Raw genomic sequence first — 17,344 nt, 5'->3', positions numbered from 1 at the left:
CACAGTTTCTTTCATACTACTTAACCTCTTCACCTTGTAAAACATTTATTAGCTATATTCTACGTTCTCCTAAGAAAGATATGTTATGGATAAAATCGAAATCTAGATCAATCATTTTTTTATACGGGATGATATCAGACCAAAAAACACGTTAACTGCGGTTGCATCGAACTGTGATCGGTCAGTTTGTATCACAGCTATATATTTTATATGCTATAGTCAGTCGATTTTCTTCGGAGATTGCACCGATGCCTTGCACAATAACCCGTGCCTAATTTAGTGAAGATATGTTGTTAAATGAAAAATCTTTCCATACAAGCACGTTATTCCGATCGTTCAGTTTGTACAGCTATGGGGGTCCGATATTGACCGTTCCGATAAATGAGCAGGTTCTTGGTAAGTAAAGTACGGGTGCAGATATAATATCTCAACAACTGAAAGAATAGTTCGCATATATACAGATAGACAGATGGACAAACAGATGGATATGTCTATATCGACTTAGCTTATCATCTACCTATATCCTATAGGGTCTCTGAAACTCACAGAAACACAAAAACCAAAAATTAACCATTAATACAGCAGTAAATTCGTTCAGAAACTGAGAATTATAAAATTCAAAAACTACGAGTTGAAGTGTATAGGATATTCGTAATAGATTCCAGTTCAAAAGTTTTTTTTTTCAAATTTATTCAAATGCATAATAGATTAATTATTTACTTTGTAAAACTAATCTCTTTCAGCTGTCATTTAAAGTGTCAAGTAGTGAAGCAAACAAAGAAATAATTGCAAATGCGAAACAGCATAATTAAAATGCCGAACAACCCCAAAATCAACAGCAAGTAAACAACATGTCCGAAGGCAGCGAAGGTATCATGCGAAGTTTGAGATATACGAGCGAAGGCATTAAGTGGAGGTGAAAGATTTTTGTGCGTAGATTTTTGTGGTAAGGCCGTTTATTCTTTCAAATATTTGGTAGCTCCTTCCAACTTGGTTTACAACTTTTTCGCGTTGTTTACCTAGCGTGTTTCATTATGCGCTAACATTAGCATATTTTCAGGCGTTGACAAGCATAAAGCAAATTTTTGGTCGTTTGAGTGAAAATTGTAAAAGAATTAATAAAAAGCTGCAAAAAGTTAAAAAAGCTTAATTTTGGAATTTTAAGTTTACTTTTTGTATGAAAGTTTAGCATAAGAATTATGGAAAGAAGAAAGCAACAAAGATGAAGTGAGCTGCCATGTTAATGGTTGTGTACAAAACGTTTTTAAATTTATTTATTTGACATATAGTTATATTGATTGCCAAGTTTTCATAAATTTTCGCAACTGACGCTGAAGCAAATGTATTAGAAAACTTTTTATATAAAAAGTCACAAATATGACTGGCATTAATCGCTAATATTACTTCAGTCATTTGCCTAAAGTTAACAGCCATAAATCAATAGTTAATAGTCATTATTCAGTGGTCAATACTCAAAATTCAACTAATAAAATTTAGTCATAATTCAATAGTACTCAGTCATTATTCAGCAGTCAATAGTCAAAACTCAAATAATTTAGTCATAAGTCTATAGAGATAAGACATTACTCGGTAGTCAATAGTCAATAGTCATAGTTCAAACACTTTAGTCGTAAGTCAATAGTGATAAGTCATTACTCAGTAGACAATAGTTATAGTTTAAACACTTTAGTCGTAAGTCAATAGTGATACATCATTCTGCGGTAGTCAATAATCACAATCCAAATAATTTAGTTATAAGTCAATAGTGATAAATTAATATTAAATATTCAATAATCCTTATTCAAATAATTAAGTCAAAAGTCAATAGTGATAAGTCATTCTGCAGTAGTTAATAATCATAAATCCTATACTTTAGTCGTAAGTCAATAGACATAATTCAAATAGTTTATTCATAAGTCATAATATTCAAAGTCATAATTATAAAATATGGTCATAAATCAAATGTGTTCCGTCATCATAAATAGGTTTCGTATCTTCTGCACTGTGTCTATAGAAATAAGTCGACAGATGTTAGTCACTATATTTTTGCCTCTAGTCATTGATCATAAGTCATAATCGTAGTCATTTGTGAATAAAATTTTGATTCCCAGCATTTTTCTATAAACTTCGCTATAAATATTTAAACAATCACTCCTCCTCAGCTATATAATACCATAAATATACGAAACTTTAACTCAGACTTTTCACTTCCTTCATATATAATTACCCCATCTTCAGCAACTTTCCTAATAAAATAACAACAAAAATTGCAAATTTGCAAATCTGCCTGCAGCTATTCAGTCCGTTCAAAGCAAGGTTATACAAAAGAAAAGCATTCTTCAGACTCAACTCATTTACCGCACAATGACATTGCGCCCAAAAATAGGCAATCACAATTTTATTTATTTATTTACGTTCATCCACCTTCTACACAAAAACAAAAAACTTCATAAATAATCATACGTGTGCAGGCGTCTGAACTTCTTACCCAGCTAAATAGATAAAAATTTCGTTTTCGTTAGACAGGCTGCAAACTAACAACTGCACAACGCAACTTTCTTGCCTTCAATTTGGTTTCTTTGTCTTGCGATGTGTCTTTATCTGCGTCTCGACAATTGCAGCATCAGTTAAGCAGACCTTAAGAGAGCGAGGGTGCGGGGAAAGTTGTCGTTTGTTGCAAAACTTTTCCAATTTTCCCCTTTTTATCGTAAATTGCCGCTCAATATGGATAAATGCTAGCATGCGCCTATTGGTATGCTACACAATTGGGCTGTTGCTGGCTTTGCGTCTGCTACCGTCACCATTTTTCTACTTCACTAGATTTTGTCGCTTACTGAATTTCATTTACGTGTTTTGCTTTTCTCTTATTTATTTATTTTCTAACTGTATTAGCTGATTTTTTCGCAAAAGCAGGAAGATATTCTTTTTATCCAATATCGTAAATAAGCAATCTGATTGTTGTACGTGCATATGACTTCAAGCACATATTACCGAGGCATATATATATATATATATATGAATTGCCTCAGCTTTGGGCTTTATATTGATCTCTTTTTATGTGCTTCTGTAGTGGTGGAAAGAGTTTCCTTGCACGAGCGTAATGATTTTATTGGAAATTACTGTAATTTATCGTTAACGATGAGCACAAAAGGTTTCGGGACGAATTACTTGAAGCACTCTACCCAAATAAATCCATTTAATACAAGTATTAGTGTAAATACATAAATATTTTATTGAAGTCCTAACGAATAAGCGTATGCGTTGAGGAAAAGATGTAAGCAAAAACTTAGCTTACTGGACATATATGAATTTTCTTTAGAAAAAAATATGTTTAGTAATTGATTTTTCAACTCAAATTATTGTTATAAATGTTAGGTTATATTTCACATAAATGTATTCAAGCAATTGAACTCGAAATTAACTAATTTTTTATTGAAGAATCTTATTTTTCAAATAATTCATTACTAAAAATTATTTTGCTTACATTGTTGGACCTTGTCTTTTATTAATTCTTGGTAGAACTAATTATTTATAACCTATGGCAAATGACTACTGAGAATTATTTAATGAAAATTAAAGTTTTTTTACGATTTTTGTCGATTAAGGTTTCCTCCTTAATATTTTAAATTAAAAAATATATTGTGTTTGGTACATAAAAAGATAAGTTTTACACCAAATTTCCTGAAAGAACTTTTTATTTTTGTACTGCAAGATGAATACAAAAAAACCAAAAATAAAAATATTTGAATTTTTAACATAAGTTTTGAGGCTATATGAAAAAGGTGTTCATATAAAAGTTGTAGATCGTTCCATTATCTATCTACAGTCTAAACGATCTACGAACTATTGGCTGGACTTCAATTTAGTTTTACTTTTTTACTAGCTGGCAACTCTACATCGAAAAAAAATTAATTTAAAGCAACACGAATAATTTCTGTGATGCCTTCTACTCAAACTATTATATTATATATACACATATATTTTTATTTTTTTTTAATTCGGTTTATTTCGATAGGTGCCAACGTCACTTTAAAATTTTACCGTATTGGCAATTTCAGGAGTATATTAGTTTATTTTACTTGCTTTGCTCGAGAATATGCACTTTAATGCGTTAGGAACCACATAAGAGACACGATCTGAACAAACGATTGAAGTTCTTGGATAGGGTATATCTTTAAGCATTCTTTCTTAAATATTGTAAAAATGATTATGTCAAAATTTTATTTAATGCTGTCTGGCAACTTATGTTAGGAATATACATATATATAACATACAAAATACTACTCTTGAGCGTTCAACCCTTTAAAAATTTACAGGTCTTCGAAAAAAATATCAATAGAATTTGACATTAAAGTGAGCTTAACCCTATGCACTACCCAAAAATATTGCTGGAACTAAAAATATGCTGCGTCATGTGCTCGATTGACTTTTGGAACAACATAAAATTATGAGATTTGATTGGGGCATATACATACTTGTACATGTACTATGTAAATGATGATAAAATACAACTTTCGTGACTATTATTTTTCACAACTGCACACATTTTCTTCCCCTTGTAAAAGAAGCAGCAAAATGCTGGTGAGGAGTAGCAAAATTGTCTAAGCCCACATTTAGCGAATTATTGCATTTATAAACATTTACAAAGGCGAACGCACAATCTGGCTCTGCTACCAACGAACGCAGCGAACGAGAGCTAGCAATTCCTACGGCGTTTCGCATTCAGAGCAAATCAAGAAGAAAATAAAAATTACGCGGGTCATCGTGCGTCGATTTTTAATAGACAGGACAATAGCAATAAGCATGGGATATTGGATGATGGAAAGAAACATAATATAAATACATATACACACACGCCAAGATAACGGTAGTTGCGGGCGGAAACGAAAATGCGATCAACCATTAAAATCTGCACAAAATAAGAAATAATTCTACAAAAGCGTATAAAGCAGCGAAGGGAAATGGATAGCGAAACTAACGATGTAATCGACCAGTAAACAACACGGCAAAGGGGAATTTTGCTGAAATGCAGTGGAGCCGGCAGTTAAGCCAACAAAAACAACAATAAGGATAAAGCCAGTAACGGCAGTGAAATATAAATAGTCATGGCTTAGTAAATCTCACGATAAACATCACAAATCCAGTACAAAGATGATTGAACAAATTCAACTGCACTGCGGCGAAGTTGCTATTTAACCACCCATTGAATTAGTGAAAGTATTTTCCTTACGGATTTGCTGCTATTACTTGCAGTGACTTGGGGGCTGTGTCTCAGCAGCGCGCTGCTCTTCAATTTAATGAAGTTGCATGATTTAGCGTTTCACTGGGTCCACAGACAGGCATATGAATACACATACACATATCAATACACATATACATTTGAATACACATACATACATAAATATTTCAACATGCGTTGAATGAGTTGTCAGCGTCATGTCTTCATTGTAGCCTCTAAGCTCTCCTTATTATTTACATTTCCTCGTGCGTTTCTTTGCATGTCCTGTGCTGGGCATACAAATCACCGACTTTTTACTTGTATGTAGCAAATCATCGCCAAAGTTTTGTGAACAGATAAAGCAATCAAGGCAACCAAAATACATTAAGTTGTTATGCACTCGTTTAGACTTGTAAGTGTGTGCGTGTGGTGTGCGTGCCGATTAGTGGCTTTTGCGCAGTTATCCTTGAAATTAATTGTGAATTAACGGGGAGTGTGTTGATTGGAATTTCATTAAGTGCGATCAGTGAAGGAAATGCTGGTGAAACACTGCTGTGATGATGCACAAGTGGATAGGCGGTTTACGCGTAGAAAGTTTTAAGCGTCTTCAAGTAGCTAGAAATTTCACTATTCTCCAAAAGTGACTGTAAGTGACTTAAATTCGAACCAAAAATGATTAAAAACAAGAAAACACGTTAACTTCGGTTGCACCGAAGCTATGATACCCATCACAAATACAAAAGTTTTCCTACAAGCACTTGATTCCGATGTTTGTACAAAAGCTATATGCTATAGTGACCCGCTCTGAACAATGTCTTCGGAGATTGCATCAAATGTCAATTTTTTGAAGACGCTTCGTCAAATCGTGCATAATTTCAGTTCGATATCTGAAAAAGTGGCCACTATTGTGGCTTTTATACAAACTGATCGATAAAAAGGTAAGACAAAGATATTTTTATATCGTTTTATGCTATAAAAAATGCATCTGTGAAATGTATTATAGTTTAGGGGTATCCGAATTTAAAGGGTTACGTGAGTTTCGTCGAGCAAAAAACGCCATATTTTTAATATATATTTTTTTCATATTCAAAATTAAATATTTTATTCTTACTTAAAACATTCCGAAAATACATATTTGATAAAGATTTTGTGAAATTATCAAAGGAAAATATTCAAAACTCGGTCATTACGACGTCATTTACGGCAGTCCCTCGAAAAAAAGGTGCTTCCGCGTTGGCAGCAGAATTTCTGACAGGTTCATCAAAAGTAAAAAGAAAATAATAATTGCTAGAAGATAAATGTAATTGAGTTCAAAACCTTTAAGAGATATCTTTAAGACCTGTGTAAAACTTCATTAAGATCGGTTGAGTAGTTCGCGAGTAATTTGACCGAATTTGAAAACACAGTTTCGAGAAAAACGCGTTTAAAGTTTTAAGTGACTATGTAGCTGACCTCGAGCGCGCAACTTTTCAAAGCTGTATCTACAAAACTATTACTGGTATCATTTAAAAAAAAATTTAAGACAATATTCTAAACTTATTATAGAATTAAATAAGATATTAAAAAATCTTTGCTTTTTTGAAGCCGTGAAACTCATGTAACCCTTTAACGTGTTTACTTCATATTTTATTTCTCTAACCTATTTTTCTATTATTCTATACACATAAAATTCAATTATAAATTTTATAGTTTAAACAACTTTTTCCAAAAATATCTGAAAACTATTGTTTTTTAATATTTATCTATAATTTTTTTCAATTCGACAATTCTAAAAATATTATAAACAATGAAAATTTTTGAAGACAACCTTGAAATGATGACATATACTGTCAATGCCGCATAACGAAACTCGACTGCAAGCATGAGAGGGGACATATGTATATACAATACAAATGCACGTTAAGAAAATGCTGGCTGATTTTAAAAGCAACTTTGCATGAAAACGCGCTTCCACACTCGCATTAATACTTTGCCGCTGTTAGCCATTCTACAGCCGAATTAGAGCACCACGAGAAGGCACTTACTTGGCTTTACAGCGCACATACAAACAAAAATAAATGTAAATATTATATAATATGTACGCAGACACGCTGAGCATAAAGAGTTTGGCTATTGTGCTCGCCTCCTTTCCGTTTTACTTTTTTCATTTTGCGAAAGTCACACTCGAAATTGCGTTTAACTAAGCGTAAAAATTATAAGCAAATTAATTTACAACAAAAGCTCAACTTGTTGTAAAACAATGCAACCAACAAAGTTTTTATGCAACCACAGCAGCAAGAGAGCAACAGCAGCAGCCACTTTGCCAGCACTCGGTGAAATGTGAAACAATAATTTCCTACACACTCGTTTAAATAGCTGTGTGTGTGTGTATGTGTTGTTGTAAGTGGTAGCGCAGACGGAGCGCCGTGAAGCGACAGAGCAAATGGTCGCTTGGCTGAGCAACGAAAAAGCCAACTAAGCTGCAATAGCGCAACAACAACAAGGTGGCGTGAAAATCTGAAACAGAAGTTTTTTGCTAATTGCAGAGGCGGCAAACACATATATACATATAATACATGTGTCCGCTACACATACATACTGCTATAAGTGTGCATATATTTCATTCTAGCAAATTCATACATTGTTCTAACTATTTGATGCTTGAAGCAGAACAAATTTTAACATGTGTTTTACATTCAACGCCGCTTAAGTTTAGCACTACACCCATTCACCTCGAAGCGCCATTGAATTTTGTGTGTGCAAGCTCGGCGTGAAGCTGTCAGGGGCTTCATTTCAAACGGTCTTGCACTTTAGTAGCGAAATTACTTATGGAAACAACTACAGAAGAGACTGAAAATGATAATTTAAAGTGGAAAACCTAGAAAGCTCCATTTTCCAGGAAGTTCTCTCTAACTGCTATATTAGTCTTAAGAAGAAATAATAATAAAGGATATAAAGAAAACTTAGAAGCTTGCTAAAAGCTTCGCTTTTTACCGACAGCTTTCCGCATGGTTTTCCTAGTCAAAGCTCCACAGAATCCAGGAAGATCTCTTTAACTGCTATTTCAGCCTTAAGAAGAAATATATATTAATATAGGATATAAAAAAAACTTAAAAGCTTATTAAAAGCTTCGCGTTTTATTCACAGCTTTCAACAAGGTTCTTTTAGTCAAAGCTCTACAGAATGCAGGAAGATCTCCCTAACTGCTAGATCAGTTTTAAGGAGATATTATAATAAAGGATACAAAGTAAAGCTTTAACAAAAGCTTTGGTTTTTAATTGCAGCTTTCGGCAAAGTGATCTTAGTCCCATACAATTTCTTTTAGTATTGTATAACTTTATAATTCAGAATTCTTCCATAGATTAAAAGATAGTATTGGAAACCCAAGTACATAAAGCTTGAAGGCGTCTTTCGACAGAGTTTGGAAAGATCTTCTTAGCCTGCTGGATCCTTTTAACCCTTAACCTTTTTCTTATTCTTCGAGTGAGTTGAAATCTCTTTTGTTATTAAAATTATGGCATATTTTACCATTACATAGGTTTTCAAGAAAATTTGGAAGAACTCATAGAACATAGTTTCCTCGCCGATGTTAAAGCAAAGTGGACTTAAAGTTTAGGCGTCTTTCGACAGAGTATGGAAGTGTCTTCTAAGTCTGCTGGATTTTTTTAACTCTAAACTTTTTCTTATTTTTCGAGTGGGCGAGACCTTGGACTTCTTTTTTCAGAAAAATCTTGACAAAAGCTTGAAAAGCGGTAAAAACATAGGTTTTCTGAAAAATGTAGTAAAGCTGTGGGAGCATTTTCCACCCTCACCTATCTTGTGGCAAGAATGTCTTATGCTTTTCAACATATTCTAAGGCTTATTGTTTTTATGATCATATAGAACAATGACTTTCATATTTTTTTGTTGTACAACAAAATAATTAACTGCGCCAGCGACTAAGCTCCTCATCAAATCGCTCGAAAATAATATTATTGCAGCCCATCCACTTCCAGCCGCTGAGTGCCGCAAAATAAATTAAAACAACGAGTACTTTGCATAATCTTTTCACTCGACATTAAATGCAGTCAATTATTTTCATTAAAATTATTTCCACAAATTGGCACACAAATCCGACAAAATCTTAAGCCTCTAATGACCGAAATGGGCGGTCAAACCTAAAATTGATGAGGCAGAATTTAGGAAACCTAACTGGGGCAGGGATTGGCACTCGCTGCTATTAATACGTTGTAACAACAACAAAATATGAAATGAGCAACAAAATTGTCTATAATTTCGCATGCAACACACATTCGGCTGCCGGTGTAGTGTTCTGTCGGCCAACTCGTTTAGGCCGATTTTCATTTAGCAACTATGCGGCCGTTTATGAGTTAACCAATACAAGCAGATAGGAGTTACAAGCCGATGGTCAGTCAAATTTAGCGAATGCACAAACCAATTTAATGCCTACCCCGAAAAATGCATACAACACACGGAGCATGGCTTAAAATTACTGCCATTACAGAGGACCACAAGCCGGTTAAGCGGCTGCCTCGGTAACGGCTAACGGTAGAACGACCGTTAGTAACTGGCAAATGCTGGTTAATGCTGAACTCTAGCATAGTGTTAGCGCTCAATTGGTCGGACGTGCGTCCAGTTTTGGGGCTCAACTGTTGGCAAATGCTATTATGTAGTGGACGTTGCGCTCATTTGGCCCAATAGGGTTAGGTCTATGTGTTTCTTGTACAGAGTAAGTGTGTGTTCGCACATGTTAATTTTAATTTATACGTTAATTGAAACCACTGCATCGTGTGGGTACGCAGTCGAAAATTTTACAAGTTTGCACTACATGCAACATGCAAAATACAACAACAGCGGTAGCTGGAAAAACATTAAAAGCTTGTAGTCAATATATGTATGTACATTCTAAGGGGTGAGTGAGGATGCTTAAATTTTCGCAAGCGACAAAATGCCAGTTGGTCTTGTTTGGACCCACTAGGTAATTACTTGCAATAAAGAAAATATTTTTTGTATTTTAGATAAAGATTTCAAAAAACTAAATATAAATGAGAAAAATTAACACAAAGCTTTAATGGTCTTAACATATATTCTTTAATTATTTAAATAAAGTGATAAGTATCGATAAGTGGGAAGGACTAAGATTTCCTATTGTGTATTTTTATTCTCTGTTAGAAAATTACAGGCTTGACTGATTATTATTGCACTTATCGGAAATCGATTCATCTAGGATTAAGTAAACGAACATAAGTTAAAATTTGAGAGATAAAATAGAGAGAAAACTGAGAGAGAAAGAGAGAGAGAGAGACAAAGATAGAAAAGTTGCAAGAACGAGAAAATAAAATAAATAAGAAGAGAAAACAAAATTAAAGAGTAGGAGCAAGAACTTAGGAATATTAGAAGAGCATTACGTTTTCAAAGCAACCTCTTGACAAAATTTATGTTACACCGCTAGACGCTGCAATAGCGAGCCAGTGCTAAACTTTATAACTTGCTCTTCATAAAAGTTATTATAATTGGTAAAAAAACACGACCTTCCTTAATAATGAAGAAACACTTTAATTGAATATACATAATTCAAAAATGTTTGGGAAGCACTGTATTTTGCGGAGACAAAGTCACTTAGTATACTAGTCGTACTAGTAGGCTTTTTGTTATTGTTATATCTATGCGGCAGTTTTTTAAGCAGTTTTTGACACAGCAGACAAATGCTTTTGCGGTAGATCCGATGTGAGATACTAAAATGTCAGAAATACAAAAAATGTGTCGTAGAAGTTTACGCTGACTCAACCTTTTTCTACAGACAACTTTCTCTGTTTTCTTCTTTTTATAAAATGTATATATATATTTGAATATTTGTGAATAGATACGTATTATAAGACTGCACATGAATATTCACAGAGCAAAAGAGCTTTCGCTTAAGCTTAGTTTTCTATCGTGTGACTAAAGCACAAGTAGGTGACACCAGACTGCCGACAGAAGGTCTGCGACCCAAACGATGTCGGCATATGACATTCATTATATCAGCTCTGAAATGTACATGGTTGACTCTCTTTCAGCTTCCTCTTTGTCGCTCAGAATATTTTTATATAACTACAATATATATATATATAAATATATTGCACATTAAACAAGACTAACATTACTTATAAGATTGGACTCTTGGGTGTAAATGAGGTAGCTGTATTGATATCTTTATAACTATTGATATAGCCGGTTCTCTAAAAGTCTAAAGCAGCAAATGTCAAGAATGACTCTCAAAACGAAATTAAGACTGACAAATGCAATAATATCATAGCAGGTACTTTTGTTCTTACGCTCTTACGAGTAACATAATCGGTAAAAGTACGTAAAAGAATCGGTACAGCATATTCGGAGAAGAGAGGCAAAAGCAAGGCCTAGAAAAGTTAAACCAAAGGCCAACATTACTTAAAATTAAATTTAATTAGCTTTTATTGATATACATTTTATATAATTATAACCTGAACAAGGTATATTAAGTTTGCTACAAGCTTTTAAACACCCAAAAGGAAGCGTCGGAGAACTTATTAAGTGTATACAAGTATATAAATGAACAGCGTGACCAGCTCAGTCAAATTAGTCCATGTTTCCGTCCGTCTGTCTGTATAAGCGCAAACTAGTCGATATATCGATATGAAATTTTCCACACGTTCTTTTCTCCCCAAAAAGTTGCTCATTTGTCGGTACCGCCGATATTGGACCACTAAGGCTTGTAGCTGCCATACAAACTGCACGATCGAAGTTAAGTGCTTCTATTGGAAACTGTTTCATACTTCTTGTATGGAAGTGGTATTGAAGCTATTTTGAGTAATTTGAAGAATGCTGTTCCCATATTAAAAAAAAAAAAAAAAATATAGAGGATTCGTAATTATTTTGAAACTACAGGGCAACAATAACTCTTTTAGTTTTTTTTACGCAAAATACTGCTTTGTAATTTTTTTTTAGCAACTACAGTTGTTCACCTTAAATAAAAAGCGCCTTTTACGGCCGCCTACATAATTGTTGTCTCTAAAAAAGTGGCAATGTTTGAAAAAATACGCGACTGTTGTCGTTGAAGTCCATAATTTGTCTGTTTGTTCAAAGCGCCGCCGAATTGGAAACCTTGAACCGTGAAAATATTATTTTACAAGCAAAATAAACAGCAACAACAGCAATGTATGCGCAGCGAATCAATGCAAAATCATAAATAAACAAGTTGCAGAAATTAAGGAAAAACAATAAATATTTAAATACACACGCACACACAAACAGCTACGCTCGTGTATGAATCAATGCTTAATATATATAGTTTGCATGTGTGTGTGTGTGTGTGTGTTGCTGTGCCGGAACTGGCATAAAAACAATAAATAAATGCAGTTGTGCGACAAAGCGCAATCTGTTCGCCAATGACTTTTCCTGCTTTTTTCACACTTTTGCCGGTTTTTTGCACAATTACCCACACACATGCGCTAACAATGCCCTCAGCGCTTATTGTACTTGACCTATGCGTGTGTGTGTGTGTGTGTGTTGGCTTACGTCTGGTTGGGGTCAGCCACTTATATTGACATATTAATTCGTTACGCCATATTGGCCATCACAAGTGTTTGGCTTTTGTTTGTGTGTATGTGTGCTGTTATATGTACTATTTGCTATTGTAATTGTTGTTGTCATGGCGTCGTATTGCGTTTCAGTGATTTAACATGAGATTTCGTCATCGAAAAGTGCTTTGCGCTTTAAATATCAAGAGGCAGAGCAGAGTGGAGACTTGAAAATTTTTAGTTTTTTGCCTTGCGCCTTATTTGCAGTTGCAGTCAAATGTGACAGACTGTAAATTGACCAGTCAGTTGGTGTGCACAAAATATGAAAATACAGTATAAATAATAAAAATTTGCAAAAAAATATTTTGTTTGAATTAAACTTGACTAAACGTGCTACAATGGTGCAAATACTTACATATATGTGTGTGGCTAAAGCATTGTTGCAGAATTTAATAAACGCAGCTTTAGTTGTGGCACATATTGGCTATAAATTTTGCACATAGTGGAGATGTGAGTAGCAAATCGTTGAAATTGAATTAAAAAAGTATAAACTTTTTTATTGTAAATTGGGCTTAATTTGCATTTGAGTTGATCTAGTTAGTTTTTGGCTTTACTAGTTTAGTAAGAAATGCATTGAAAATTATATAACAAATTTTATATTTGTTTACTCTTGCAGCATGTTGCTATAGTGTATAACAGTTTTGTTCACCTAACGGTTTTTTTTTATCACCTGCAACTAAAAAAGTAACAATAAATTATCAGTATGACGAGACGAGTTGAAACCCGGATGTCATTCCGTTTTTGTTACAAACCTTATGTAACTTTCACTATAAAAGCTTTCATAAAGCTTCAAAGCTTTTTGTAATATATGCGTAAATTTATTTCGGGAAAATAAGAAAATTTTAAAACACTATCATTAAAGCTCAAAAAGCTTCCCTGCGCTTAATTAATGAAAAAAGCTTTCACTAATATTATGTAACTTTTGCTATGAAAGCTTTCGGAAAGCTTTTAATAACAAATGCAATAAATGAAAATTTTCGGGCTAATAAAAAAATTTTAAAACATTTTCTCTTAACTTGCGAGCAGGAATATTTTCAATTGAAATCTCTCTTAGATTACTAGATATATTTATGAAAGTTTTGAAAAATAAGAAAACAGTTTTGGTAAATAATGAAACCGCAACTTGTCTGTTTTATGAAATGTATAAAAAAGAATAAAAAGAGCTTTTCCATAGCATTATGAAACTTCCGCTATGAAAGCTTTTACAAAACTTTTTCACTGGGACTCGTATTTTGTTAACGTTTACGATCTTCTTGCAATTTTCTGTAATAATTAATGCATTAACTTTTAAATATTTTATCTAAATTTTCAGCATTATATTTGTAATACTAAAACAAAAATTTCTTTAAATCAAATTTTCAGAAATTTTCAGTTTGAAATACTAAAATAAATATTTCTTTAAATCAAATTTTCAGAATTATGTTTCAAATACTAAAAATTAAAATTGCTAAAGCATTGAATTCAGCTAAGATTTCCACTTACCTTTTTGGTAATTCATATTTTCATCGGTTATATATTCAGCACATCAATGAAATTTTTATAGCAAAAAGATTATAGCACAAACTAACTGCCGAATACTGTGGAATACAAAAAAAACTGCAGCACACACAAACGTTTCAGTTTAATCTATTAAAAAGGACACACTGCAATTTTGTTGATCTGAAAGCAAAAGAAAAAGTTATTTTGTAATAATTTAAATATAATGAAATAATATTATTTTTTAAGAAGCTAAATTCAATAAAATGTAATAAAATATCTGAAAAGTTATGTTTTGCATTAATGAAAAATTTCAAAATTTAGCATAAATTTGGCGGGACTTAAATTAATAACAGTTTCTTATTTACAATTTATTAAATTTTAACAAAATGTTTCAAATGCCTAAAAAATATTTTTTTTTAACATTTTCTTACTTGTGGAATATTATCGAAATTGTTATTCACTTAAAATGTTTGATTTGATTTTCATTTTTTTAAATAATTTTTACAAAAACCAATATTTTTTTTTCTATTTTTTTTTTCTCAAACAACTTGTCCGCACTCTGTCAATCAGTCTAATTAAGTGCTCAAAAGGCAAATACTTGCTTGTTATCTTTGTAACAAACCAAATACGCTTAAGTTGTTACTTCGGCTCACCCTACTCACTCGCTTTATTAAATAAAAGTATGTAGACTTTTACAACACACGCACACTTTCCCAAAGCGGTTCTTTTCATCAAGATCTACCTTGTCCTATTTAATTTTGCAGCGCACAAAATGAACGTCTACCAGCAGGTTAATTACAATTATATTCAGCTACATGCATACTGTGCGCCTAGATGTAGGCAACAGTGATTTAAGCTTCTACCACTTTCACTCCCTTCTTTACCAAGCAGCGCTGCTGGCAAATGCAATTGCAACGTCTTTATTAAGTCAAGACGAGAAGGCAAATAGACATTGAGTTGTGCAAATTAAGAGGCCAAACAAGCAAACTTCTCAAATAAACTATATGCCTCAAAGTGTGTTATAGAAATTTGGCGGATATACGAAGCGTTGTAAATATAAATGTTATGTGCATAGATATTTCCTTAGATTATGCAGGAGTTTTGAGCGCTAATAACACTGGAGTAGTAAATATAAGCTTCACTTATGAATTATTTCAGTGTTGAAGGTATGGTATGAGGACTTTTAAGTAACCTATGATATTCTTTGAAACACAAAATAAAGTACCACTTTGAAGAAGTATTCTTCGACAGCTCACAAAAATTATAAAACGTTTAGTACTAGCTAATGGTTGTAAGTTTTTTTAAACATCTAATACACCATATCTCAACTACAAGATATATACTTTATATTAACTTGATCTATCAAATATTTATGAGAAGCGATACATGAAAATCGCTACAGCTGAGATTAGCTGTGGTCTAAGAATAACTTTTTTATAACCTTCCCTCTTTTCTATTCGTTGTCCGATGACTGATCCAGTTCAAAATGCCAATAATCATTTAAAAAAAGGAAGAGCTTTTTCCTCAGTCTTTTGAAGGTGGACCCAGGCGTCCTTTACTTCTACTAAAATTATTCACTTCGTTAAGCAATAACAATTGTGTTCTAACTTTCGTCGAAGTCAAGGTATTGGTCTCAGGTCGGTTTCTGCTTTAAGCTATCTAAAAAATCATATAATTGCATTCACCTTAGAGAGAAATTCCTCTAAATAAGTTCACAGTATTTAGCATATCACCAACGAATGCTTACCCAACATCATTAAGCCACATTTAGAAGTAATCCAGACATTTTGTGATTGATACACCATTGTTGACATTAATTTGCGATGACAAATCAAATTATATCCGCAGCAGCAGCGCTAGAAGAAGCTACAGTGGCGCAGAAAAGTGTGTATGTGTGTCATTGTGAGGAGATGGCTACGAAAGAAGACCAAGGATAATGCTGTCGCTGCAGTTTTCACACATGCTTAGAGCGAGTTTATATGCTGCCTATGTATTGGTAATCAAATGTACAAACACATACATAGATACATGAATTTTTGCCGACACCGTTAACGAAGATGCCACAGCAGCGTGGCAAGTGAAGGAAAACTGCACGGTTGAGCTAAATAAACTGATTTGAGAAAAACCAGAATCCGGGGTAGGTCAACGAGGCATCTACAGAGCCAAAACATTGCTATGAGAGTACGCCTTCATTTGACACACACGCTACTATATTCACCTACATACTTTGAAACACATGCAAATGCATGCCAAACAATAGCAACAACAATCATGACTGCTTTAAGCGGCAAACGAGTTGACAATGAGCGTTGAAAAACACCAAACGTCAGCTGTATTTGACAGCTTGCAGCAGAGCAGCGCTTATTGGCAGAGCACAAGCGAAAAAGCGACAAAGAGCTGATGAGTGAGTAGTATAAAAAAGAAGCACAACGCACGCATAATCCCGTTAACACTCACAAACGAACCAACCAACCAGCCATGCAATCAACTGTCACTTACTGACAGGTGAAACGCTCAGCATGACGACACGCCGCTCTTGTTCTTGTCTTCGCGTTGTTTTTGCTATTATGCAAGTCAAGTGCTTAGAAGCATAACATTAATTAAGTTTGTAACGACAAATGCCAACAATGTCAACAACAGCAACACCAGCACGCCAAAGTTAGAGCTAATGACGAGCGAATGGATTCGGGAACGTCAGACTTTGTCACTTTTGGCTGCTGGCAGGTGGTTGACAGTGTCGGCGCCCACTGTTGTTGGAATTGAGTTGTTTGGCGCTTTGTTTGTTTTGTTGTAGGTGAAGTCTGGCAAAAGGCGCTGCTGCAGTAGCTGTGCTGCCGCTTGTCGCCTGACAATGTTAATTTCATGAAGTCTCGCTACAGACCCAGAGCGTGTACGGAACTACTAGTGAGCTTTGGGTGTTATAGAAATATGCATAATAGTTATGCGAATATACCAATGGCAATAAATTGATAGTGGAGGGTTATATTTGCTAATACAGGCTGTATGCGCCTTCCTGCTCTTATTTGACTATTATTTGTTATATTTTTGGTTGCTTATAAACATAGTTTTTCAA

At 33.8% G+C, this 17,344-nt stretch overlaps 1 protein-coding gene across 1 annotated transcript in view; it reads right to left on the bottom strand.

The window, feature by feature from the left end:
• The window catches only part of LOC106626311 (forkhead box protein O), a 141,375-nt gene that overhangs the window by 78,415 nt on the left and 45,616 nt on the right, over positions 1-17,344 (bottom strand). The window contains exon 2 of the mRNA XM_036361084.2: positions 14,275-14,451. Coding sequence (XP_036216977.2) covers positions 14,275-14,290 — 16 coding nt within the window. The 5' untranslated portion in view covers positions 14,291-14,451. The remainder of the gene's footprint in view (positions 1-14,274; positions 14,452-17,344) is intronic.

The sequence above is a fragment of the Bactrocera oleae genome, chromosome 6 (assembly GCF_042242935.1).
Source record: "Bactrocera oleae isolate idBacOlea1 chromosome 6, idBacOlea1, whole genome shotgun sequence".
Lineage (NCBI taxonomy): Eukaryota > Metazoa > Arthropoda > Insecta > Diptera > Tephritidae > Bactrocera > Bactrocera oleae.
The sequence above is the reverse complement of the archived record's forward strand: the minus strand, read 5'-3'. Positions and strand labels throughout refer to the sequence as shown.